This window comes from Vicugna pacos, chromosome 16 (assembly GCF_048564905.1).
Source record: "Vicugna pacos chromosome 16, VicPac4, whole genome shotgun sequence".
Classification (NCBI taxonomy): domain Eukaryota; kingdom Metazoa; phylum Chordata; class Mammalia; order Artiodactyla; family Camelidae; genus Vicugna; species Vicugna pacos.
In genome coordinates, this window is record NC_133002.1 from 19,355,459 (window position 1) to 19,377,726 (window position 22,268).

General features: G+C 35.9%; 1 protein-coding gene across 12 annotated transcripts in view; it reads right to left on the reverse strand.

Moving 5' to 3' along the window:
* Positions 1-22,268, reverse strand: part of STXBP4 (syntaxin binding protein 4) — a 187,230-nt gene that overhangs the window by 83,526 nt on the left and 81,436 nt on the right. The window contains exon 14 of one of the 12 annotated variants that reach the window (XM_072938622.1): positions 13,043-13,105. The exons of the other annotated variants lie outside the window; for them this stretch is intronic. Coding sequence (XP_072794723.1) covers positions 13,088-13,105 — 18 coding nt within the window. The 3' untranslated portion in view covers positions 13,043-13,087. Of the gene's footprint in view, positions 1-13,042; positions 13,106-22,268 lie in introns of those variants that run through there. 12 annotated transcript variants of the gene reach the window in all.

Consider the following 22,268-nt stretch of genomic DNA (forward strand, 5'->3'; position numbering starts at 1 on the left):
CTTAGACCTGTGATTTTTTTTTCATTTTTTGGCAGCATAATTCTCTAAGATTCAGTTTGTCCATTCATACAATGATAAATAATAACACCTACTTTATAAGATCAAATAACTCTCACAAGAGGGTTAAAGAAACCATGAAGGTTCTCAGTACAGTTTCCCCCATTCCTCTTTACTGCTTTTGAAACACACACGTAATCACCTGTGTGATTAGAGGCCTAGACTAGATCAAATAATTGAGGGCTTCCTTGAGGTACTCAAATAGTAATACCAGTTATTGAACTTTAGAGAAGTTGTTTGCAAATATCATATGCACATGTCTATTTTAACATTAGCAACAATTATGTAAAACTGCTCCTTCTCTAGCGGTGAGTCGTAACGGCTCCCGAAGGTAGAAGGAAAAAGCTCTAACTGCAGTTGCACATGGGTAATTAGGCAGCACACCCACATCACTAAACTTAGAAGTTCTGTAATTTTTAAGCTAATCAGTAAATCTTTCAAAATGTCAATGGCTGACAGGAGAAAAGGGAGGCTGCAAAGAGATAATATGTTTTAGTATAATGTAACTTATGCTACCAGAGCCCCAAAGAACACTTCTCTTATCAGCTTCCTACATTCACTCACTGGAAAACCCTTCTTGGTCTCGATCCCATTACAGCTTGTGAAAAATATTAAGGGTTACTGCAGGAAGAGGGCTGTTGAAGGAAAAGTATTTAAAAGCAAGTTATATCCAGTTTCCTGAACTTATGTTTTGAATTTATTAAATATATTTAATATTCCTCCAAATGGATGATCTGAAAGTAATTTGTTAGATGTTCACAAAATGAATCTATTACCCATCCCTTAACCATGGACACACTTGGGGGAGAAGATGAATTCACAGAACTTTATATATGACTCTGATATGTGCTCTCTCCTTTCCTTTTTCTTACTCCTCCTCTATGCATACATCCAGCCCATTATTCCACCACCGTACCTCACCAGTTACTAAGCACTGTGAAGTCTTCTTCCATGATTTATTTGCAACATTCCTCCTTAATATCCATTCTTACCACCACTGTTCATGTGGTCATCCCCCATGCTTAGGTACTATGAAAATCATATAAGTAATCATACTGCCTACTGTGTTCTTCACTACAATGTATTCTGCATACTTTGGAATGATCAATTTTCCTAAAATATTGCTTAGGTACTGAAGCTAAGGTAACCAGGGAAAACATTGCTTACATGGTACATGATAAACACACCCTCAACCTCCATACTTCAAGGTTCTCCACTATTTGCTCCTAATCAGTCTGTCCGGTTTTAGCATATTCAACCCTCCTACAGGATCACCCTATCCAAGTACATTCATGTCCCAAGTTTACCAGACTAAACTCTCCCACCTCGAAAATGCTTTGAAGCACATTATTCCTTCCACTAGATGGATAGACTTTTCCTCTCTTTCCTTCATCCAGTCCTCCTCTATCCTGCAAAATCTATTCCTGATTTTAACTTCTCCAATCTCTCCAGACCACTTCGGCTTACAATGATTTTCCCTTCCTTTTATTCTTAATAATATCTGTTGTCTGTAATTAATCACATACTACTTTGTGCCTCCTACTGCTGTGTTGAGCTGTCATTAAAATATTAAATATTTTACTACCTAGTTTTCTAAAGTCAAAACATCTCGACTGCCCAAATTAGAACACAAGCTGTCTGAGAGTAAAACCCTATTTAATATTAACAGGTGCTCCATTTAACATAAACATGAGATATAACTGAGTTGACAGACAATGAAAGTAACTGTTTTGTTTTTCACATATAATAATTGCCTTAGAGAACTTTAGGAGGTAAGAAGCTTTCATGGGAAAGTTCTTCCTAAAAGGTTTCAATTTTATGGGAATACTAGTAGAACTGTATTTCATTTAAATACTTATAAACCATGCTCTGTAAGACATTACAGAACAGGAAGCAAATCATTTCATTATGCTCTTTTTACATATAAGTTAAACAAAATCCTTTTACAGTATTTATCAAGCAAATGAGATTACATCTAAACCACACATAATAAAGAAAATATCAAGGTTAAAAAAGGACAGACAACTATACTTCATGGTGTTTGACAATTTTATTTCTTGGTTTTTTGTTAAATAGATTTAAAATGTAGAGATTTAAAAGTTATGTACACTAGTTTATATTTCCCTAACATTTACAATTTTCCATCATAAGTTAATATAATAAATACATACTCTCAAGGACTATGTAATCTTTAAGGTCCTTTCCAACCCCACCCCATATCTCTGATTCTGTGATCTACACAGTGACAGTTTTTTGTAAAGTGTGTACAAGTAATAGATTATTTGTAAATCCAAGAAACAAAGATTTTCTTTCATTTGTATGAGAAAGCAAAATCCTCACTTTGCAAAGGAAGACTTGGTTAAGCTTTCTGGAGGAAAAACAGGTCAATCAAATTATAATTAGCTCTAATTAACCCTCCCAAGATCTGTCAACTTCTTTATCTGCAGCTGCCTCATTCTCCAAAAGGTATAAAATCAAGTTCTGCCTCTGAACATCAAAGAAAATCAAAGAAACAATGTTCAATCTCCGTTTATAAACAGAAGTCCCTAATCAAAGACAGGCACACAAGTACTCCTATCTGATAAATTTTACCACGTGAACTTGTTCACAATATAAATATTCATTAGTTAACACTCTGTTTTGACAATATATTTAATCCTACACATGTATTTTCTGGTTTACTGAAGGCTGATATAAAAGAAAAAACTATTTTTCTATTTCCCCAATTCTGGTTACAAAAGTACTAAAAGGAAACATTCACAGTATTTGAAATTTCCTTTTGTAATCGAAATTTAAACCCTGTTCACTGAAACCTAGTACTGCTCACAAGTTACTTTTCCAGCTATTAAATAGTTAGAATTTATCTGAAGTTTAGCGTTTAAGGGAGTTCTGGCTTAAAAACAGAAACATACTCCTTCCAAATTGACCTTTAGGGATCTAATTCAATTGGAATCAAAACTTTATCAAATTTTGTTTGTGTTAGAGAAACCTACCCAAGAATTCCAAATTTGAATCTAGATAGAGTAAGATTTAAATAATAAACATGATTCTTATAGTTGATTTGAAAGAAAAAAGTCAGCGAGAACTGGTAAGCAAACGCTGAAAAACAAGAAGAAGGAGGACAGAAAGAAAGAAACAAATAAACAAGCAAACAAGGTGGGACATGGCCCAAGGATTTCAGGCCTGTCTGGAGCTACAAAAGTTGGTATTGGCCAAAGAAAAGTTAGATAAAACATTCATTCACCCAAGATATATTTATTGACAAAGCAACTGGAAACATCAGATAGCCCCAAACAGCCCTAGATTACATGAGAATTTAATTAGTGGTAATGGAAATACCACAAAACAATGAGTGGTTGTAACAACAAACTACTTAGAAAAGGAAAGTATAAAGTGTAGACCCTCATCTCATACCATATACCAAACAGAACAATTTCTTAGATAGGTTAAATAAAGAGAGGCATGGGAGGAAAACTAGGTAAATATGTGTCTGATAGTGATGAAATTTTAAAAAGTTAAAAAAAAGGTGAAATCACACAAAAAAGATAGATTTGACAACACAAGAACACCAGTGTTTAAAACTGTTAAAAATTAAAAACGCAGTTTGCATATGGGGGAAATATTTGCAACAGATTTGATAGAAATAGTGTTAATAACTACAGTGTAAAGAGATCTCATAAAATGATGTGGGAAAAGGGGGAAAAGTTATTGATTACGAATACAAGAGAAGTGAAGAAGAAAAAGTATAGTAGGAGGGGGCTGCAGATGACATAAGGGGCATACATGGTCTGGAGTGACAGAATGTCACCGTGTCAGGAAATCAGCTGCCTTCAGTATGAGGGAATGTGATGGAATTCACAATTTAATTGGAAACCTCTGGCTGTGGACAACGTTGGATGGCAATGAATCCAGGTATGTACCTTATTTTCACATAGGGTAATTTATTTAAGTAGGGTTAGGTGCGACTAGAGAAGTCTTGTTTTTCATTCTAAAATAGTTTGTGAATAAATCATTTAACACAAGGTCCTGAGTCCCACAGCAAAATAAGAGTACTGAAAATGTTTCTCACATGTTCAACTGCCAAGATAGGAGTTTTATAGTATCAACTGCCTTATCACTACTTCCTCCTTGGGTAAAATTTACTAGTTTGTCACCCAAGGTAATATATATTGCTCTAACATTAAGAAACAACAAAATGTTTGGCACCTAGATAGATGTTTGAGATACACCCTGAAAGGTGCTCTCTTAGTAATTGACTAGTGGGATTTTAGAGATCTGTATTTGTTTGTTTTTAGTTAAAATAAGGAACGTCTATTTTGGTATATAGTCAAGCCTCTGGCAACTCACCAGCTATAAGGCTCCTATTCTGAATTACTTTCTAGGAAGTGATGGAAGTGATGGTTTTGCTCTATTTTTCTTTTTTTCTTTTTCATTTTTCTTACTCGATTGAGAACTCCTTTTAGGGAGTATGTCTAGCTTTCATAGAACATTCATATAAATGAGCATTAAATATGTGAAGCCTTGCCAAATCTCCCTTATAAGTTACTGTAGGCATGAGTGAAGCAACGGATGAAAGAATGCTGAATGTGGTCCCTGAACAGCCAAAAAATAAGTTGCTCACAGCACAGACCCCAGAACCCTAAAATCAGTTCTCACTAAGCCAACCAGTTACTGAAAATACTGTAATCAAATCGAACTAAAAGGTTTCTATGAAGAGTAAGATCACTTCCCTTCCGAATTTCCCCAACCCTGAAAATTCTGTGATTCTAGTTACTCTCACATAGTTAAAATGGGTTCTTAAAGTGTCAATAGGACAATAATATTTCTCTCAGAATTCTTATCATCGTAAGAGCTAGCTTAAAAGGGGGCGATTATTTGGAAATGGGTCTTCCGAAATATACACTGTTGTTTGCCAGAGCTTGCTTAGAACGCTGCATTCTCCTCCAGTGAGTCACCAGAAGTGGCTGCTGTCGGGGCAGACAGGAATGCCAACGGGGCTGTCTTCGCCTCCTTTTCCAAACAGGCTGTCTTTAACTTGGGCAGCTTCTTGGGCAGAGTCTAACATGGGAGACTACAAGGGTCATGTCTCTGATTCTCATAAAGGGAATTCTCATAAAGTCAAAACATAAAGCCAACCAGGTTTGTTTAATAAGATCCTCCACTCAGATGGCTATGACTTTAAGAGTTTTACAATTTCTTTCCTCAAAGAGGGTGTTTTTTGTTTGTTGGTTTTGCTTTTTTAGAAAATCATTTTAAGGCCACTGCGGATTACACACAGTTGTAGGAAATAACACAGAAAGGTTTCCTGTACTCTCTACCCGGTCTCCTTCAATGGTTGTGCCTTGCGTTAGTACAGCAGAATATCACAACCAGGAAATTTCACTGATATCATTCATCAACCTTAATAGGATTTTACCAGTTCAATAGGCACTGAGCAATGAAAAGAACAACCTATGAATATACAAAACAACCTGGATGGGTCCCAGGGAAATGATGTTGAGTGAAAAAAAAGCCAATCCCCGAAAGTGACATATTGTATGATAACATTTATATAATATGTTTGGAAAGACAACATTATATACATAGAGAACAGATTAGTGGTTGCCAGGTGTTAGGGGATGGCGGATGGAAGGAGGTGGTTGGGACAGTAAAAAGAACAGCAGGAGGGATCTTTGCAAGGAGGGTTTTTAATAGAAAATACAAGTTGACATCCTGAGGTTACAAGTGACCATCTGAAACGGGAACACAGGAACATTTTACTACAGTCCCCTTTTAGAACAGAAAAAAACTGACAAATCAAATACATGCATTTTTCTTCTTTTTTTCCTCTAAAAATGAGATTGGCATCTTGGAATATCTACTAGTTCCACACTGAACTATTATAAAAAGTTCAGATCACATACCAATTCTAAAAATTTGAGGCTTCACCGTTTCTTCAATAAATGCAGAAAGGAACACAGTCTCTCAAAGTGTGAAAATGTGGATACTTCTGTAGTAATCGCATACTGTCATTTGTTTTAGAGATACAGCTAATCTGTTCTTAGTTTCCTCTGTTGCTTAACCCATAAACCAAGAGAGCTCACATGCCGGCTGTACCAGCTGTATCTAAGCTCATACCCAACCTCAGCTGTCCACAGAGAATCCTGTGCTGCTGATTCGACCTCACATTTCTGCCTCGGAACCTCACATCTTCCTCAAGCGTTCAACCCAGCCTCTGCACAGATGAGGCCAACTACATCGGGGCTTATCTGAACTTAGAGAAGTTGCCAAATGAACAATTTCCCCTGTTTCTTCAGGGCAAAGACTGGTTCAGACAAGCTAAATATTTTGGCTTTGGACTGTTCACCAATTCATTGCTGCCTTAGGTCATAACACTATGCTGAAAGGAACTTTAAAAACAACTTAAGTGTGAGAGTAGGTTTTAGAAAGTTGATCAAAGGAAGTTGTTAGAAAAATGGCCCATGCCTGTTAAAAGCTGTTAGAACTTGATGGAAAAAAAAAAAAACAACAACAAGAAGTGTATATAATTTCATGGGAAATTGTGCTCATGGTTTTAAGCAGTAAGGTTGGATTATTCCATAAGGCATAAAAACTCATCAAAAATACTTAGATTTTAGAGAATAGTACCACCAATTCTCTACAAGACAGCAGAGTATTCTGGTAGCCATCCCTGGTTGGAAAAAATACCAATGCACCTGACCCTTCCCGTGAAAAAGGGCCCCTTCTCAGCTTGCTCTCTCGTTTTATTAATTTCTTTCTTCCTTCACTCTCACTTCCTTTTCCCCATTCTCCTTATCTCCCTTTCTTTTAGTTCTTCATTGCTTTCATTTTGGTCATTACACTAAGCAAAAGTAAATTAATTTCCATAATTTAAAATAGCTAATGTACCTTCAAAAGGGGAGATTATTCTATTTTTAGGATCAGGTCACTGTCTCACAATAATTCAATGAAAAGTTTTAAGTGAACAGAAGATACCAAATTGTGTTCTCTTCTCCCTTTGGGAGCAACCGGTAACCATCATTGTAAAATAAATTGAAAATCAATCTAGTGCTGTTTTAATAATTGCATTATCTATGTACTTAAAGAATTTATATGGTGTAATTATGAGTACTGCACTGATTTCATGTCAAGATCTTCATAAGGATACTAAAAAAGGTGGAAGAAACTTTGCCAAATTTCACAAACTTCAAATGTCTGGTTTTTAAAATTAAAAAAAAACATTTAACTTATTTATTATTGCACTATTTAATTATTTTATTTTTGGCGGGAGTAGGGGAGGCAGTTAAGTTTGTTATTTTGGGAGAAGGTGCTGGGGATCGAACCCAGGACCTCATGCATGCCTAGCACGCACTCTACCACTTGAACCACATTCTCCCCGCTAAAGGCTTTTAAGAGAAGAATTAATCACCTTACTTTCTATTTGCAATTTTTAAAGACTTTTTTGCTCATTGTGAAAAAGAAATCTATCCTTGGAAAAATGGAGAGCCAGTGTTTTCTCTAAAGCATAGGAACTCTTTCATTAACAATAAGTCCGTATCGCTGAAATCCCCTTTAAACAGAATATTAACATTCTACATACATAAGAGAAGGTGAATGGTACGCATGATCAATATACTAGAAAAATGGACATTTTAGGTTGATTTTGGGCAGTATGTTTTTACTGCAAGTGTGTGTTTCTGAAATGAAGAGTTGTGTCAGGATGTAGGCACTCAGGTTTGTACACATAGACGTATACATATCTTTCAAATGATTTTTGCTAAAACTGGAAAATATGCATCAAATAACACTATGAATTAAAACATCTTTACTCTCAATCTCATTTCTCCTATTTTGTTAATTGTATTATTATAGCCTCTCAGTCACCAAATTACAAGGCCTTCACCGCCTTCTCTGTTTACTTTTGCACGTGCTGTCACTGTTAAGTCTGGCTGACTTTACCCTCGCGGCATCTTTCACATAGACTGCTCTGGGGTACTTGGTATAATTCCCTTGCCACTACCCAGTTAAATCCTCCACTGTCTGTTATTTGGACAAGCACTTTCCAAATTTTAAGGTACATATAGATCACCCAAGGACTTGTTAAATGCAGATTCTGTTTCAGTAGGTCTCGGGTAAGACCTGAGACTTTGCATTTCTAAGCTCCAGGTGGTGCGGACACTGCTGGTCCTGGACCACTCTTTATTAGTAAGGATGCAGAGTTCTAGGCATGCACTGTCCAGTGTGGCAGCCACTAGCTATATGTGGCTATTGAGCACTTGAAATATATCCGAGTTGACTGAAGAATTGATTTCTTAACTTAATTTTCATTAGTTTGCATTTAAATTAAAAAATTAACAAGTGTAAAATATTTTTCCATTACACAAGGTTTTATTGTTTTGGTAGAATTATATTTCACTTTAATCATTGCATTATTTAAGACATTAGTGTTGAATTGTAGTGTTTGTGTCAGGCATGTGAGTTATATATGTTGTATACATAGACACATAACTGATCTGGTTACTCTCAATGAATCAATTTAAAAAAATTTTTTATACAATAGTGTGTTTATCTACATATTTCATGCAGGAAGCATGAGTTACAGTAACACCTGTGCAAATCATGATAGGTAACTAAACTGAAATACTTATTTTTATCAGAATGTAGTTAAATTATTTTTGTATTTAAAAAAGTAGGTATGGAAAAATTTTAATTTAAAATGAAGATATATTAGCAATGCAGAATAAAATACAGATGAATTAACTAGTGATATAACCAGGATTTAAAAAAAGAGACTAGAAGAAATGTTGCAAATTTCATAATGAATGCAACTGCAATTTACCAAGCTGTTTGTTGTATAAATTTTTTAGCATACGAAAAGTGAACAACTAAGAGATTTTTGCAAATAGTCAAATAAGAACCAATGAAATTAGTCACCTGAAATCAGAAGCAAACATTCAACATTTGTTAACTTTGGCCAGTTATAAAATGGCTTGGATTTTTTGCATAAAAGAATAAACCATTTTTAGATCAACATGATAATTTCAGTTATGATAGAAGATTAGAAGAAATATGTTATAAAAAAGGAAGTTCAATTAAGTCACAAAACAAATGCCCACAGAATATAAGAACTCTTTAACAATATCAATGATCAATTGATTCAAAATTTGAGAAGCTACAAGTAACTTTAATTTCGGTGAGTCATGTGATAGAGGAGACACTATCAAATTCATACTTTAGTCAGGTGTTGTCTTAAAGGACTCCTAAATTTACAACAAAAAGTTGTCAGTCTGCAGCTTTTAAAAAAAAAATCCGACTTATGGTGTAGCTACTTTAACTTTTACATCTGTCAAACAACAGTTTCAACTGGATAATGGAGAGAAGTTTTTTTAAATCATGATAGATGGTACTGTAGTTATGTTGGATCAAAAATTCAGATTTACTGACATTTCCAAACAAGAAGTTGTTTTCTTTATTGTTTCATGCCAATGCATGATACATTTTGAAAAAATTTTTCTGCTCAGTTCCTGAAGTTGATTGTATGAAAAACATCATGGATACAGTTGCTCACCTTGTTTATTATATATGTGCAAATTCTATGAATCTTCACTAGCTTAAAAGACAATGAATTTAATGATCCTGCATTCCTTGCCAGTGCTCTTTGGCTAAGTTTTGGAAGAGCTTTATAAAGATTTACTGTACTTTTAACTCCAATGTAAGATTTTCTTAAAACAAAAGGAATGGCTGCCTGATATTCAATAATCAAAGGCAAAAAATGGCAATGTGATTTACATTTTATTATCAATATCACACTGCACATGAATGAGCTAAATTTGAAGCTTTAAGGAAAGAGAAAGCTTATCTGTGAAGCTAGACAAGTATAAGAATTTATACTAACATTGTAACTCTTCATATTGTAAATCAATAATAATGATTTTGATATTTTTACCATAAATCTATATGCAGATTTCACTTATTGATACATTACATAAATTAGTTCCAAACACTTGAAAAATTTTGAACTATGCTTAGTTGATATTGATAAATTTACTGTTGCTTTTAATAGATGCAATACTCCTTTGAACTTGATTTATTAATACTGAGTTGACTAGAATCAGTGATAGAAAAGACGTAGCTTTGAAATGATTTTGCTTCAAAGATAAAGTCTTCTAAAAACATGAAAAAGTTTTGCCAATATGGACTTAAATATTAAAAGAAAACGATTTTCAGTATTCATTTCAGTTACTGGAAACTTTTAAACTTTATTTGGCATATTTGGGTATACGAATCTACTTTTTCAACTACAAATCTTGTTAAATCTAAACACAGCAGTATTTCTAATAAAAATTTAGTGTAAAAATTAAGATATGCTATAATCATAAAAATAGTAATGGACTTCAAAGATACATTATGAAAAAGAATGTAAAAATATCTCATTAATGATTTCTATTGAACAGTGCAGGGCTAGACTATTATAGAAGCTTCTTATCTGATACCCGGTTACTTCCAAAATTGCTGTTAATTTTCTTAAAGTAAATTTTCTTTATTCATCTCTTCATCCATTCACTAAATATTTATTGAGCACCTGCTACTCTATGTCTGTGATTCATATAAGATAAATTGGAGAACAAATGAAAGATAGCTCACCTCCTCATGAAGCTTAACCTCTAATTGGTGGATAGAAAGAACAAATCCATAAAAGTATATAATATATGAGACAGCAATCAGGAATACCAAAAAACTTATCTACAAACAGTGAGAGTTGGAGCAGGTACATCAGAGGGGCTGGAGAATTAGTAGGGGAGATGGGAAGAAAAAGTGGTAAAAGATGAGGTCACCGAGGCAAGAGGAGTGTGGGGAAGGGGGATAGGACTGAGATCAAGGAGGCTGTTACAGGCTTTGACATTTGCTTGTAGATCTCTACTTGTAGGATTCTGGCTTTAGCTCTGAGTGAGATGGAAAGCTCTGGAGAGTGCTAACTTCAGTTTTAAAAGAATATTTCTGGCTGCTGTGTTCAGATTAGCCTGTATGGGGGTAGGCAAGGGTAAAAGCTGCGTGATCTGGCAGGAAGCTCTAATTACAACACAGGCAGGAGATGATGACGGCTCAGACCAGTGATGGAAGAGGTGAAAAGTGGCAAAATTCTGCATTTTTTTAAAAGTAGGGCCAACAAGTTGGACGTGGAGTACAAAGGAAAGAGAGGTCAGATTACAGGTACAGCAAGTAGATCTTGTTTCTCCCCTTGTCAAAGGTCTTCAATAGCAGTCCACTGTCCAAAGCCTCAGACTGGTATTCAGGTGCCTGTATGCTCTGGCCCCAATATACCAACTCCTCCACACGTTTATTTCCTAACACCTTCACTTGTCCATGTTTCCCTTATGTTCCCGGGCCTTTAATAATGATTAGATAATGGTAATGATGATAAAAGAATATAAATCAAAACTTATTATTTAGGAACTTAACTATATTTCTGACAGTTTTATGCTCTTAAACTCTCAAGTGCTATGAAAAAATGATAAGACAGACATTATCATCACATTTTTAGACATGAACACAAACATATTACCAAATAATAGTAAAATTAGCATATAAAGTCCTGACTCTAAAGACAGGACTTTTCCTTTCATACCCTATAATTTTCATCCTGCATCCTCTGCCTGGAATGTGCTTTCCTTTCTATGTCTGGTGCAGCTCATGTGCCCACCTTCTTCTCCTATTACTACTAATAACGACCATAATAATATTTGTTGAGTGCTTAACAATGTGCTATACACATTTATACTGTGCATATTACCATATTTTATTAAGTATGCTTAATATTATAAAGCTTTTACATTCTAAGCATTTAGGAGAAAAGGAAATTTGTATTAAATGTAGAACCCCTCCCCACCTTATTCTACATGGAAAAATTAACAAAGATTTATAAATGTCCACTTTCAGGATGCAAAGAAGCACTAAAATGTAAAAAGGTCTGGCCATGGAAACTGACGCAGGCGTTGAAGATACAGAATTAAAAAGGCATATCAATTAAAGTATAAAAAAAATTAATAAAATGGGGGTCTAAAACCTGGCCAAAAAATAGAGGACTTTTAAACACTTTTTATTTGAAAATAACTTCAAATGTACAGAAAAGTTGCAAGAATAGGACTAGTAATTCTTACACTCTTTGCCCAGATTTAGTAATTCACAGATTTACCCCTTTGCCAGTATGTTCATGAGTGGGAAACAAAGTATTCTTGCAAACCACTGATATTTCAAGGCTGTTACCGCTGAGATTTTGCATGTTCTCAATCTCTCTCACATATGTGTGTGTGTGTGTGTGTACACAATTTTTTTCTTAACCATTTGAGTCTGAGTTACATACATCATGGCTCTTTACGCCTACAAACTTCAGTATTTTCTACGTATAAGGATGTTCTCTTACACAACCATAGAACAGCCATCAAATTTAAGACGTTTAACATTGAGCCAATTCTTTTAACCTACGATCTGTACTCCAGTTTTGTCAACTGACCCAGTAATATACTTTACAGCATTTCCCCCATTCCAATACAGGATTCAGCCTAGGGTCAGGTATTGTATTCAGTTTTCATATCCCTTTTAATCTAGAATCTTCCCTCCTCTCCCTACATCCTGTCTTCCCTTCCTTTCTCTCTTCCTTCCTGTCTCTCGTCCTACCTTTCTCTGTCTCCCTCGCTCCCTCCTTCTTTTGTTCTTTCTTCCTTTCTCCCATCCTTTCTTTAATCTGTCTTTCCTTCCTTCCTTCTTCCCTTCCTTCCCTCCTTTCTTCTTTTCTCTTTCTTTTCTTCTATTGCTTTATGTCACTGATGGTTGTAAAGAATATAACCCCCTCCCTAACTCTCCCATTTCTTACTCACACACACACCCCCCTTAAAAAAATAAAACTGTCCTTTACTTGGGGTTTGTCTGGCGCTTCCTCGTGGCCAGGTTCAGGTTCATAGATCCTCAGCCATAATACTACACAGGTGATGTTGTGTCCTTTCCAAGGTATCACATTTGAAGTCATATATGTCGTCTTTCCTCACTGTTGCTGTCAATTTTTAGCACCTGTCTGGGAATCGCTTGATTTCAGTACTGTATAATTAGTATTTTTCCCCTTGCAATTAATAAGCAGTTTATAGAGAGCTACTTTAAAACCATGTAAATATGTAAATGTTCTGCTCTTCATAAAAAAATCCCCCCTAGATTTAGCATTTTATGATTCCAGTCTGATCCAGACGTTACTAAAACAGGTGCAAAATGCTGACTTCCCAAATCTGGCAGCCTCTCTTTAGTTACCAGTCAGCACTCAATACTCCGTAATGAGCAAGAGCCCTCTGTTCTTCCCATTAACTAACTCATCTCTTTACTAATGATATGGACTCATCAATCACTATTTTTTCAATGGTTCGTAATTCATTACTAAACTTAATTATTTTGGTGATCAAGTACTTCCAGATTGGCCAGTGGAGGCCCCTCCCAGCTGGTTCCTTGTGACGCTCCCATCATTTTGGGCATTTCCTTGTTTTCTGGCATAAGATGTTTCAGGCTCATTTTATACTTACCCAACCCCAGCCCTGAAATCAGTCATTTCTCCAGGGAGCCTGGGACCCTATCAGTGGGGAATGGTTTCTGGGCAGTTAGATATACTATGTGCTCATTGCTACTGGGGTGTCTGCTTCTTGGCTCTTTCAGCTGACAGGGCCAGGAACACACACACACACACACACGTGCATACACACATACATACAAGGGTACATATATATTGATATTCACATACATACATATATATTTTAGTAATTATGCATTCCCAGTGATACCCTCAATTCCAGTCTATCCACAGTATTCTTTCCTGACTTCCTTCATTCTATTTTGTATGCCTTTGTTTTCTCATTGAGATCCTGGCTTTCAACAACAGTGAGTACATTTGCTGAGACTTACATTACATCTTAAAACTTCAGAATTGCTTTGATTACACCTCTGAAACAACAAAACATACTAAAAACGGTCTGGGATTTGTTTGCAATTCTTTTCTAACTCAGCCCCAACCTGTCAAACGCTGAACACAAATACTGTGTCCATAAGTTACCTGAGTTTTCTTTAGAATGTTTATGGTATTCACTTGAAATGCAAATGAATTCATTTATTTCAGTTTGCTTGTAGCTTTAAGATCATTTCTCTTTCCTGTCTCTATTGACTTCTTTATGAATCTTCTGAATGCACAGAACATTAACATGCACCCAAAAGTAAAAACTATAAAAAGGTCACTCCTGCCTGCATCTTGGCCACTCTGTGTCTACCCACGTTGTCGATAACCAATTTCACTGCTGCATAATTTATTCTTCTTCTGGTTTCTTTTGTAAAGATAAACAGAAACACATGATAATTTCTCTTGTTTATAGAGGACAGCATACTATATATACTCTGCTCTTCTTGCTGGATAGTATCTCCTGGAAATCACTCTGTATCTTAGGAGAGACCTTCCTTATCTTTCCTGCAGTGGTGTAGTGTGCAATTGCAGATGTGGACCATAGTTCATTCAATCACTTGTGCTTAGAAATTAAGGTAGTTTCCAATATTTCCTAGTTACAAATAATACCACAATAAATATTGTGCATATGTATTTTTTTTATGATCCCACTTTTTAAAAACATTTTTTATTGAGTTATAGTCATTCTACAATGTTGTGTCAAATTCCAGTGTAGAGCACAATTTTTCAGTTATATGTGAATATACATACATTCGTTGTCACATTCTCTTTCATTGTGAGCCACCACAAGATCCTGTATGCATATATATTTTAATATTATTAGAGGTACATCTTCAGGCTAAATCCCTAGAAGTGAGGTTGCCAGGTTAAAGGGTAAATGCATGCATAGATTTGTTGGAAATGCCAAATTCACCTTCATAGCTGCACACCATTTTCTATTACCACCAGCAGTGTATGAAAATGCCTGTTTCGAAACAGCCTCACCAACAGCATACTGTCAAGCCTTTCAATTTTTGTTAATCTGATGGATGAGAAATTGTATTTGCATATTTTTTTAAAAATTGGCTTTATTGAGGTAGAATTTACGTATAGTAAAATTTACTAACTTTAGGTACACAGTTTGATAACTTTGCTTAACCCAAGGCCACAGAAGTTTCCTCTGGAATTTAAGAGTTTCAGTTCTTATGTTTAGATCTATAATGCATTAGAGTTAGTTTTTGACTATGATATGAGATAGGGGCTGAGATTCAAGTTTTTCACACACAAATATGTCCTTGATCTGGCCCCTTGTGTTGTAATGAACATCTTTTCCTCATTGAAACTGTCTGTGAACCTTTTTAAATATCAAGTGACCGTAAGTGGGGGTCAGTGGTATCAGATTGCTTTCAGCTCCAGGCGTAAAACCAGAGAAACAAGAAATTTAGTTCCTGTCCTTCCCCCTCCCAAGGGAAACAGCTTGTCTATGTTGATGCTGCAATGCTTTTGGTGGTTACCTCTTGTGTACTGTCCAGGTTCAAGAGTCATTTTCTGTTGCAGAATGTCCTCTGCTAGTGTCTTGCTCAGTACTAGGCGCTGGAAGTCCTAGCTCAGTGTAGATTTAGTTTGTATTTCTCTTTTTTTTTTCTTCCTCCTTGAGTTTGTAGTATTTTTACTAATTTTTAAAAGAAAGTTAACATTTTTGTTATTTCCCTTTTTATCCAAGAGTTGTTTCACAGAATTTGAAAAATTCCTGGCAAGAGAGGTTTTTAAATTTTGCATTGTTTTCAGTCTGTTTTTATTGCATAGAAATCAAAGAATGTTATTTCTATAACTGCTTAACAGAGTTTGATTATTTGTGATCTAATATCACTCTTCATGACTATTCCATGTATACTTCAGAAAATGGTTTATTCTCCGTTATCAGGATAAAAGTTTGATAACTATCTGTAAGATTGACCTTATTTTTTTTAACATTTTTTATTGATTTATAATCATTTTACAGTGTTGTGTCAAATTCCAGTGTTCAGCGCAATTTTTCAGTCATTCATGGACATATACACACTCATTGTCACATTTTTTTCTCTGTGAGTTATCTGTGTGTATATTTCCCTGTGCTATACAGTGTAATCTTGTTTATCTATTCTACTATTTTGAAATCACAGTCTATCCCTTCCCACCCTCTACCCCCCTGGTAACTATAAGTCTGTATTCTCTGTCCATGAGTCTATTTCTGTCCTGTATTTATGCTTTGTTTTTTGTTTGTTTGTTTTTGTTTTTTAGATTCCACATATGAGCGATCTCATATGGTATTTTTCTTTCTCTTTCTGGCTTACTTCACTTAGAATGACATTCTCCAGGAGCATCCATGTTGCTGCAAATGGCATTATGTTGTTGGTTTTTATGGCTGAGTAGTATTCCATTGTATAAATATACCACCTCTTCTTTATCCAGTCACCTGATGATGGACATTTAGGCTGTTTCCAGTCTTGGCTATTGTAAATAGTGCTGCTATGAACATTGGAGTGCAGGTGTCATCCTGAAGTAGATTTCCTTCTGGGTACAAGCCCAGGAGTGGGATTCCTGGGTCATACGGTAAGTCTATTCCTAGCCTTTTGAGGAATCTCCACACTGTTTCCCATAGTGGCTGCACCAAACTGCATTCCCACCAGCAGTGTAGGAGGGTTCCCCTTTCTCCACAGCCTCTCCAGCATTTGTCATTTTTGGATTTTTGAATGACGGCCATTCTGACTGGTGTGAGGTGATACCTCATTGTAGTTTTGATTTGCATTTCTCTGATAACTAGTGATATTGAACATTTTTCCATGTGCTTTTTGATCATTCGTATGTCTTCCTTGGAGAGTTGCTTGTTTAGGTCTTCTGCCCATTTTTGGATTGGGTTGTTTATTTTTTTCTTATTGAGTCGTATGAGCTGCTTATATATTTTGGAGATCGAGCCTTTGTCGGTTTCACTTGCAAAAATTTTCTCCCATTCCGTAGGTTTTCTTCTTGTTTTATTTCTGGTTTCCTTTGCTGTGCAGAAGCTTGTAAGTTTCATTAGGTCCCATTTGTTTATTCTTGCTTTTATTTCTTCTAGGAGAAAATTTTTGAAATGTATGTCAGATAATGTTTTGCCTATGTGTTTTCCTCTAGGAGGTTTATTGTATCTTGTCTATGTTTAAGTCTTTAATCCATTTTGAGTTGATTTTTGTATATGGTGTAAGGGTGTGTTCTAGCTTCATTGTTTTACATGCTGCTGTCCAGTTTTCCCAACACCATTTGCTGAAGAGACTGTCTTTATTCCATTGTATATTCTTGCCTCCTTTGTCGAAGATGAGTTGACCAAAAGTTTGTGGGTTCATTTCTGGGCTCTCTATTCTGTTCCATTGGTCTATATGTCTGTTTTGGTACCAATACCATGCTGTCTTGATGACTGTAGCTCTAGAGTATTGTCTGAAGTCTGGGAGAGTTATTCCTCTAGCCTTTCTTTCTCTTCAGTAATGCTTTAGCAATTCTAGGTCTTTGATGGTTCCATATAAATTTTATTATGATTTGTTCTAGTTCTGTGAAATATGTCCTGGGTAATTGGATAGGGATTGCATGAAATCTGTAGATTGCCTTGGGCAGTGTGACCATTTTAACAATATTGATTCTTCCAATCCAAGAGCATGGAATATCTTTCCATTTTTTAAAGTCTTCTTTAATTTCCTTCATCAGTGGTTTATACTTTTCTGTGTATAATTCTTTCACCTCCTTGGTTAGATTTATTCCCAGATATTTTATTACTTTGGGTGCTATTTTAAAGGGGGTTGTTTCTTTACTTTCTTTTTCTGTTGATTTATCGTTAGTGTAAAGAAAGGCAACTGATTTTTGAACATTAATTTTGTAACCTGCTACCTTGCTGAATTCTTCGATCAGCTCTAGTAGCTTTTGTGTGGACCTTTTAGGGTTTTCTATATATAGTAACATGTCGTCAGCATATAATGACACTTTTACCTCTTCCTTTCCAATTTGGATCCCTTTTATTTCTTTCTCTTGCCTGATTGCTGTGGCTAGGACTTCCAGGACTATGTTGAATAGGAGTGGTGATAGTGGGCATCCTTGTCTTGTCCCAGATTTTAGTGGGAAGCTTTTGAGGTTTTCACCGTTGAGTACTATGCTGGCTGTAGGTTTGTCATATATAGCTTTTATTATGTTGAATATGTTCCCTCTATACCCACTTTGGCGAGAGTTTTTATCATAAATGGGTGTTGAATTTTATCAAATGCTTTTTCTGCATCGATTGAGATGATCATGTGGTTTTTGTCCTTTCTCTTGTTGATGTGATGTATTACATTGATTGATTTGCATATGTTGAACCAGCCTTGTGTCCCTGGGATGAACCCCACTTGGTCATGATGGTATAATCTTTTTTATGTGTTGTTGGATTCTATTTGCTAAAATTTTGGTGAGGATTTTGGCGTCTATGTTCATCAGTGATATTGGCCTGTAATTCTCTTTTTTTTGTAGTGTCTTTGCCTGGTTTTGGTATCAGGGTGATGGTGGCTTCATAGAATGAGTTTGGGAGTATTCCCTCCTTTTCAATCGTCTGGAAGAGTTTGAGAAGGACTGGTATGAGTTCTTCTTTGTATGTTTGGTAGAATTCCCCGGTGAAGCCGTCCGGTCCTGGACTTTTATTTGTAGGGAGGTTTTTAATTGCTATTTCTATTTCCTTTCTAGTGATCGGATTGTTCAAGTGTTCAGTTTCTTCTTGATTCAGTTTTGGTGGACAGTATGTTTCCAGAAACTTGTCCATCTCCTCTAGGTTATCCAGTTTGGTTCCATATAGTTTTTCATAATATTCTCGTATGATATTCTGTATTTCTATTTTGTTTGTTGTAATTTCTCCATTTTCCTTTCTTATTTTGCTAATTTGTGCTCTCTCTTTTTTCTTCTTTGTGAGTTTGGCCAGAGGTTTGTCAATTTTATTTACTTTTTCAAAAAACCAGCTTTTGGTTTGGTTGATTTTTTCCATGGTCTTGTTAATCTCTATTGTATTTAATTCCTCTCTGATCTTTATTATTTCCTTCCTTCTGCTGCTTTTTGGGGCTTTTTGTTCTTCTTTTTCTAATTGATTCAGGTGGTGGGTTAACTTGTTTATTTGAGATTGTTCTTCTTTTTGGAGGAAGGCCTGTATCGCTATAAACTTCCCTCTTAGCACTGCCTTTGCTGTGTCCCATAGGTTTTGAGTGGTTGTGCTTTCATTGTCATTTGCCTCAAGGTATTTTTTAATTTCAGCTTTGATTTCTTCATTAATCCATTGTTTTTTCAATAACATATTGTTTAATCTCCATGCTTTTTTTCTCCTTTGTTTCTCTGTTGTTGATTTCCAGTTTCATGGCATTGTGGTCAGTAAAGATGCTTGAGATAATTTTTATCTTCTTAAATTTGTTGAGGTTTCTTTTGTGTCCAAGTACATGATCGATCCTGGAAAATGTTCCATGTGCACTTGAAAAGAATGTATATTCTATTTTTTGGGGGTGTAATGCTCTGAAAATATCCACCAAATCCAGTTTTTCTATTGTAGTATTTAATTTCTCTGTTGCCTTGTTTATTTTCTGTCTGGAAGATCTGTCTAGTGATGTTAATGCAGCGTTAAAATCTCCAACTATGATTGTATTCCCATCAATATCCCCCTTTATCTCTGTTAGTAATTCTTGTATGTACTTAGGTGCTCCTATATTGGGTGCATATATATTAACGAGTGTAATATCTTTGTCTTGTATCACTCCTTTAATCATTATAAAATGTCCTTCTTTATCTTTCTTTATGGCCTTTGTTTTAAAGTCTATTTTGTCTGAAATCAGTACTGCAACACCTGCTTTTTTGGCTTTTCCATTTGCATGGAATATCCTTTTCCATCCTTTCACTCTCAATCTATATGTGTCCTTCTCCCTAAAGTGGGTCTCTTGTATGCAGCATATTGAAGGTTCTTGCTTTATTATCCAGTCTGCGACTCTATGTCTTTTGACTGGAGCATTTAGTCCATTAACATTTACAGTAATTAATGATAGATGTGTGTTTATTGCCATTTTGAACTAATCTTTGCAGTTGAATTGGTATATCCTCTTTGTTCCTTTCTTCTTCCTTTTGTGGTTTGGTAATTTTCCTTTGTATTATCATAGATTTTATTTAATTTTTGTGACTCCCTTGTAAATTTTTGACTTGTGGTTACCCTTTTTTTGTAAATCTATTAATCTATACCCGTTTTTATTAAACTGATAATAACATGATCTCAAACCCATCCTACTGTTAAACAAATTTAAAAAAGAAAGAAAAAAATTCTATATTTCTATGCCTCCCTCTCCCAGTCTCAGTGATTTGTATGTCTTCTTTTATAATTTCGTGTTTTCTTTATTTGTAATTCATGAGTTATCACCTTTCCAGTTGTAAGTTTCTCATTTCTGTAGCATCCTGCTGCTTTTCTATTTAGAGTAGACCTTTCAATATTTCTTTTAGCATGGGTTTAGTGTTGCTAAACTCCTGCAGCTTTTTTTTGTTTGTGAAAGTCTTTATTTCTCCTTCTATCCTAAAGGATAGCCTTGCTAGATAAAGTATCCTAGGCTGCATCTTTTTTTCATTCAGGGCTTTGAATATATCTTGCCACTCCCTCTGGCCTGTAGTGTTTGTGTAGAGAAATCAGCTGAGAGCCTTATGGGGGTTCCCTTGTAATTCACTCTTTGCTTTTCTCTTGCTGCCTTTAGAATCATTTCTTTATCCTTGACTCTGGCCATCTTGATTATGATATGTCTTGGTGTGGGTCTATTTGGGTTCTTCCTGTTTGGGACCCTCTGAGCTTCCTGTACTTGTATATCTATTCCTTCTGTAAGTTTGGGAAGTTTTCAGTCATGATTTCTTCAAAAACCTTTTCAATCCCCTTTGATCCTTCTTCCTCTTCTGGGACCCCTATTATGCGAAGATTGGGACGCTTTATATTATCCCATAGGTCCCTTATGCTATTATCATTATTTTTTATTTGCTTATCTTGTAGTTCTTCTGATTGGGTGCTTTCTGTTGCCCTGTCTTCTAGATCACTAATTCGTTCCTCTGCATTAACTAGTCGCTTTGCACAGCTATTAGATCATTCCTCATCTCTGTCAATGAGTTTACCCATTCTGCTTGGCTCTTCTTTATAGCTTCAATTTCATTTTTGACATATTTTATTTCTCTAAGCACTATCTCTTTTAATTCCTTCAGCAATTTGATCACTCCTTTTTTGAAATCTTGATCTAGTAGGCTATCAATGTCTATTTCATTGAGCTTTCTTTCAGGGGATTCCTCTTGTTCTTTTTGGGAAAGGTTTCTCTGCTTCTTCATCTTGCTCATACCTCTCTGGCACTGTGGTTTATGGAGTATCAGTTGTCTATTTTGGATCTTAAGGATTTTATCTATCTAATGCCTATTTAGGAATAGAACTTAGGAAAGAAAAAAAAAGAAAGAAAGAAAAAAGAAAAAAATAAGAGAGAGAGAAAGATTTTTAAAAGAAGGGAGAAAGAGGGTTTGAAAACAGTGTATAATGAATAATAGAAGAGCGGGTTGAAGCAGAGTATTAATTGGGTGGAGACGTCCTTTTAAAACCTTTAAAAAAAAGAAAAAAAAAGAAAAAAAAAAGAAAAAAAAAGGGGTGGGGAGATGAATATATGTGTTTGAAGCCTGTGTCTAATCAATAACCGGACATCAAAACTCAAGAGAAATAGAAATGAATTAAGAAGTAAAAATTAAGAGAGTAATTGAAAATAGAACAGGTAAAAACAGATTTACAAAAAACAAAAACAAAAACAAAAAAAAGGGGGTTGTCGGTGTTCTCCTGGAGTCTGTGTGCTTTTAATGTGAAGTCCTTCTGTCTTCGTCCTGTTTTGGAAGCTCAGCTTGCTTTCATAGGCCCTCCATTGGCGCCCTCTTCTGTGCTGCTCCCAGCACCTGTCGACAAGCAGATCGCGCCTCCTCCTAACACGGGTTCAGATGCAGCTCTCCTCTGCTGCGGGCGGGCGGGTCACTGCCTCTCCAGATGCCGCAGTCAGATGTTGCAGACTGGCCAGGCAGGAGGGCGGGTCGTGCCCCCTCCCAGCACCTCGGTCAGGGGCTGTGTTCCTACCCTACAGGCGGGGGGCCGCTCTCCCTCTGCCTGCGCCGCTGGTAGCTCTGCTGCTCTGTGCGGCTGCGCGCTCCGCCCTGGTCGGCGCTCTGCCCTGGTCGCGCTCCGCGGGTGGGCTCGGGGTAGACCGAGGGG